Genomic DNA, 6,000 nt, shown 5'->3' on the forward strand with positions numbered 1-6,000 from the left:
TCAAAATTGTTTTGGCTATTCTAAACCCCTATCAATTCAGTATCAGTTTTAGAATCAGTATATCTATTTCTGTAAAAATAAATAAATAAATAAAAGGTGTCCTTAAATCTGAAGTGAGTCTCTTATAAACTGGGTATAGCTGGCTCTTGGTTTTATTTTTTTAATCCATTCATCCCCTCTATGTCTTTTCATTGGAGAGTTTAGTACATTTAAAGTTATTACTGATAGGGAAGGACTTACAATGACATTTTGTTAATGATTGTCTAACTTGAAACTTTTTTGTCCTTCCTTTCCTCTCTTGCCATCATGCTTTTTGTTTCATTTTTTTTTTAATAGATATGCTTTGATTCCATATTTGTGTGTGTATTTTCTATAGGTATCTTCTTTGTGGCTACCATGGAGCTTAAATAAAACATCTTCTAATAAATATATTTTAAGCTGATAACTTCAACTGCATACAATACTGCTTCTTTTCATCCATCTCCATACTGCATTACTGATGTCACAAATTACATCTTTTATGTTGTGCATCTATTAATATTTTTATAGTTATAGGCACTTATACTTTTGTCTTGGAATTATATATCAGAAATAAGTGATTTACTCACCACCATTACAATAATAAGCAGGTCTGTATTTGTCCATAGCTTTATCATTTAATTTTATACTTTCACATTGAACATCCTTTTGTTTCCATTTAACAGACTCCCATTAGTATTTAAGTCAGATATAGTGGTGATGAACTCTCTCAGATTTTGACAATCTTATTTCTCTTTTACTTTTAAAGAAAAGCTTTGCCATATACAGTACTTTGCTGGCAGTTTTTCTTCCAGCAGTCTGACTATATCATCCCACTTCTTTCTGATCTGCAAGGTTCCTGCTAAGAAATCCACTTAGAGTCCTACAGAATCTCCTTTGTACATGACAAGTTGTTCCTATCCTGCTGCTTTCAAAATTCTTTGACAATTTGATTATAGTGTGTTTCCATGTGGATGTCTTTGGGTTGTTCTACTCTGGAGTCCATTGGGCTTCTTGAATCTGGATGTCCACTGCCTTCCTTCAATTTGGGAAGTTTTGGTCATTATTTCTTCAAATAAGCTTTTTGCTCCTTTCTCTTTCCAACATATGGAACTTCCATACAATCTATATTGATACAATTGATGCTCTCCCATTAGTACTCTAGGCTGTCTTCATTCTTTTTTTATTCTTTTTCTTTTTGCTTCTCTGACTGGATAATTTCAAATGACCTGGCTTCAAGTTCACTAATTCTTCTCCTTGAAAAACACTGTTGCTAAACTCCTCTTGTAAATCTTTCAATTCGGTCAAAGCATATTGCATCTGTTACAATGTTTGTTTGGTTCCTTTTTATGTTTTCAATCTCTTTGTTGACACCATTTTGTTCATGCAGCATTTTCCTTGGGTCACTGAACATGTTTATGGTGGTTAGTCTGAATTCCTTCTGAGATAATAAAGATATCTGTGTCTCCTTAAAGTAGGTTTCTGGATATTTTGACCCTTTGATTGTGCCATGTTTCCCTATTTCTTTGTGTGCCTTTTAACATCATGTTGGGATCCAAGCATTTGAAAAAATATCACCCCTGCCAGTCTTTGTGGACTGGCTCTGTAGAGAGAAAGATCCTCACTGATCAGCCTGACTAGAGATTCTGCATGCCTTCTGAACCTTTCCTGAGGATGCTTCTTCTCTACCAGTGTGTATAAATTCTCAAGATGAACTTGCTGGTTTTCTTTTTCAGGATCTCATAATCTTTTGCTCCCTGTGCTACCTGTCTATAGTACTTCAGGTTCTCTGGAGCTGCTGCAAGCCACCCAGCTCTCTTTTGTTTTCAGAGGCCTCCAACCTGGTGCCCTTTACTGTCAGTGGGCTTTTAGAGTATGTCCACTCCTGCCTGTGCTCCAAGTCAGGTGAAACAGAAGCCAGTCCCTTGGGGGTAGCTCTCTGAAGTGTTGGACACATACTCCACTATTCTCTCCCTAACCCCTTTCAGAATGCCATACCTAGGGACAGGCTGCTGAGCTGTATCATCCTCTGTCTGCCCTACCATAGGTCCTCTAGAGCAGAAACAAGTCTTCCAGTTCTCTGTTGTTCTCAGTGGCTCCCGGGCACCTGGAATACACCAGCTCCTGTCAGCTTTCCAAGACAAGCAAGACAGAAGCCAGTCCCTCAGCCCACTGAAAAGGTGAAACACTGGACACACATTCCAACTCTTTTGTCTCCCCAAGGAGAAGCCAGGAGTTGAGGATCTTCTCCTGCTGGTTTCATGCTGGGGGTGGGGAGGGACCATGGTGAGTGCATGCTAAACTGTCAACTTTGTTTTTAATGACCCCACAACCTGGTGCCCTTTCCTGTCAGAACTTACATTGAGGCAAAATAAAAACCAGACCCTTGGGCAGACCTCTGAAAAATCTGAATGTCAAACATATGTTTCAGTCTTCTCTTTCCCTCCCCAAGGAAAAACCAGGAGCCTGGAGTTTCCTCTCGCTCATGCCATGCTGAGCCAGGGGAATGAACTATGGTGAGCAAGTAGGATGAATTTTCCTACCATCTTCACTGCAGTTGGTTTACTGCTCACCTAGAATGTAGGAGCCTCTTAACTAGTTTCTGGATTTCTTACAAAGAGCTCTGGTGTGTGTATTGTTATTGAATCAATATTTCTGTGGGGAGAAGAAGTGTGTGAGCTTTCTACTGCACCATCTTGCTGATATTACACATCTTTTATTTGTTTCTTTTCTAATTTCTCTGGCTATAATCTCCAGTACAATGGTGAATAGTAGTGGCCTGGTACAGTCCTTAAGGGAAAAACAGAATCTGGGTTTGTGGGAAAAAAAAAAAATTCACTCTTGAGAGACCACTATCAAAGATGATTTAATTGTATTAATCCAGGAGAACAAAGTGAATTACCTTCTTTGGTTCAAAGGATCAATTTCTTAGCAGCCTTTTCTTTAAACACAATTTTTTTGTCTTATTTAAACTTTCGGCCATTCTATCAACATAAACAAAATGCATATGATATATAATATACAAAATGTAAAGCAAGTTGCAATATCAACAACCAAAATGCACTGAAAAGAATGTTACCTGGCCATCTAATATTATTTCTATTTTTTATTTCTTTTTTTGATTCTGTCACTGGCTAACTTCAAAATCCCACTGTTCTCATGAAAAATGAAATGGTTTCCTAACTTTTCTCTCCATAGAAGTTTCTCTTCAAATAAATATTAACTGAAGTTGTCTGAACAACTCTTGAGTTAATTCACACACCAGCAACTCAAGCCTAGAAGAAAAATGAACTTTCAATTTTTTTTTTAAATAATAAATATTACCGTTAATTTACACTGATGTAAAAAGTAAGTTTCAGGTTTGCTTTAAGTGTATTGATCTTAATTAACTCTCTCACAAAGCATTCCTCAATTTTACTTTCTTGACCCATTTCATTAAATTTCTTTCCAAGTATTAAAATGTTGTAGCTGCAAACCACTGACTGACTATTTGCCACCCAGGTCACATGCTTCCATGCCTGCATATTTTTGTAAAAGGTGCATTCTCTTCCAGGAATGTCCTTCCAGGACTCTCCACCGATCAAATTCCTAGTTAGCCTTGAGGCCTAGGTCAAGCGTCAGCTTCTTAAAAGCGGGTGACTTTGATGGCTTCAGTTGGATATTATTTGCTCCTCCCAACTCCTCTCAACTCTGCCTTAGATTATAGCTAGTACATGTTTATCTCCACTACTTAAAGGCAGGACTCACATTCAATATATTTACACAGCATAAATGCTTTTTCCTCATCCTCAAAGATATCAAATGTAGCTAGGCGCAGTACCTGTAATCCCAACAGTTTGGGAGAACAAGGTGAGTGGATCACTTGAGCCCACGAGTTTGTGACCGGCTTGGGTAACATGGAGAAACCCCATCTCTACAAAAAATATAAAAAAGTAGCCAGGGACAGCGGCACACGCCTGTAGTCCCAGCTACTCCGGGGGCTGAGGTAGGAGGACCACCTGAGCGAAGGAGATTGAGGCTGCAGTGAGCTGTGGTCACGCCATCACACTCTAACCTGGGTGGACAGACTGACACCCTGTCTCACCAATAAAAAAAAAAAACTTTTTAAAAAAAGATATCAAATGTTAGTATTTTGACAAATGTCATCAAAACAACAGTAAATAAGATAACTTTAAACACTTATTGAAAAGATCAAAATATTCTTAGGGCAAGTCCATACTTTTGAAGCTAACAGTGTAAAAAGCCTAACAGTGTAAAAAACCTAGCAGTGTAAAAAATAAAGCATTTATCATTTGTGGAAATGATAAATGCTTTATTTTTCTGAAGGGCTCCATTAAGTCACTTGTATATTATATTTAAACCTTTGACCTAATGGGAACGTCAGAAACACAGCCCTTTTTCAAGAACCACAAAGCTAACTCCGGGAAATCCTCCTAATTGTGGCTGGAATTTTATAATGACCAATAATGAGGTTTAAGAGGATTCTGAAAGTAACTATTACATCAGTGTAAGAATCTCATTTTACCTCACTTGCAACTCTTATCAAACATGATTATTGTACGAACTAAACTACAGAATTTTGTCTCTAGGCTTTCCTTCAAGTTGAGTAATCACTAAGAAGATAAAACTCCCAAATCTACTCTGTAAGAGTTTGATCAAACCTTCCTGATCACTACAGCTTTTTTCCACTGGCCTAATTCCTTGGAAAGAAATGGTACTGCCCACATATGCTTTGATCAGGTTTGGCCCACACTACAATATTTGCAATCTCTGTGACTCACTTCACGCCTTATGAAAGGCCTCTAAACCCAATGTATCTCAGGCCTCAGAAATAACTCCCAAATAGTTTCTATTAAGAGATCTTTCAGTGGTTGGGATAGTTTCAGGACTTCTTCAGAACACCAAAATGCTATATATATATATGTATGTATTTATATTTTGTCTGCCTCAGTACCAAGTTTTCCATTTGTCCCTCAACTCTCTCAGGGCAATATCAGAGTAATGTCCTTGAAGTCTTTAAATACGTGTACAGAACAAAGCCCTCAACTTAAATACCCTACGTGATGTTTTGGAATTCTAGTTTATTTACTCTCTGGATTTAATATTCTGATTAATGAAGTAGGAAACACTGGCAAAGTTTTCCAAATAATATCACCTAGAATGGCAATACTCATCATTTTCTGAGTTATTAACCTTACCCCTCCTCAAACCACCAACTACAACTGGCCTCGCTTAAAAATGGCATGTGACTGTTTAAGGTGAAATTATGTTTATTTGCTTCTTTTAATCTAAGCTATTAAAATAGGAGTTCCCAACCCCCGGGCCATGGACCAGAACCAGTCGGTGGCCCATTGGGAACCAGGCCACCCACAGTAGGTGAGTGGCAGGTGAGCCAGCATTACCACCTGAGCTCTACCTCCTGTCAGATCAGTGGCAGCATTAGATTCTCATAGGAGCAGGAACCCTATTGTGAACTGCACTGCAAGGGATCTAGGTTCAACTTTCCTTGTGAAATAGTTTCATCCTGAAACCATCCCCCTATCCCGTCCGTGGAAAAACTATCTTCCATGAAACCAGTCCCTGGTGCCAAAAATGTCGGGAATCCCTGTATTAAAAACATCTTGGGATAATAAAAATTTAGGACTGCAGAATCATTGATTTTTTTAAAAAATTACATGACAGTTGATAAGCAATTAGTTGAATTCAAAGATGTTGCCTATTTCAACTACTGATATCTTCAAAACCAGGGAAATTTGGAGTAATTGGGTTTCTTTTGTTGAAGCAGTTATTAAAATTTCTAGTAAAGTTGTGTTTCTTTCTTTTTTTTTTTTTTTGAGACAGAGTCTCACTGTGCTGCCCAGGCTGGAGTGCAGTGGCCGGATCTCAGCTCACTGCAAGCTGCGCCTCCCGGGTTTACACCATTCTCCTGCCTCAGCCTCCCGAGTAGCTGGGACTACAGGCGCCCGCCACATCGCCCAGCTA

General features: G+C 38.5%; 1 protein-coding gene across 7 annotated transcripts in view; it reads right to left on the reverse strand.

Moving 5' to 3' along the window:
- The window catches only part of SDCBP (syndecan binding protein (syntenin)), a 30,252-nt gene that overhangs the window by 21,161 nt on the left and 3,091 nt on the right, over positions 1–6,000 (reverse strand). The window contains exon 2 of one of the 7 annotated variants that reach the window (XM_011982176.1): positions 609–2,125. The exons of the other annotated variants lie outside the window; for them this stretch is intronic. Coding sequence (XP_011837566.1) covers positions 609–656 — 48 coding nt within the window. The 5' untranslated portion in view covers positions 657–2,125. The remainder of the gene's footprint in view (positions 1–608; positions 2,126–6,000) is intronic. 7 annotated transcript variants of the gene reach the window in all.

This window comes from Mandrillus leucophaeus, unplaced genomic scaffold (genome assembly GCF_000951045.1).
Source record: "Mandrillus leucophaeus isolate KB7577 unplaced genomic scaffold, Mleu.le_1.0 Scaffold236, whole genome shotgun sequence".
Taxonomy (NCBI): Eukaryota; Metazoa; Chordata; class Mammalia; order Primates; family Cercopithecidae; genus Mandrillus; species Mandrillus leucophaeus.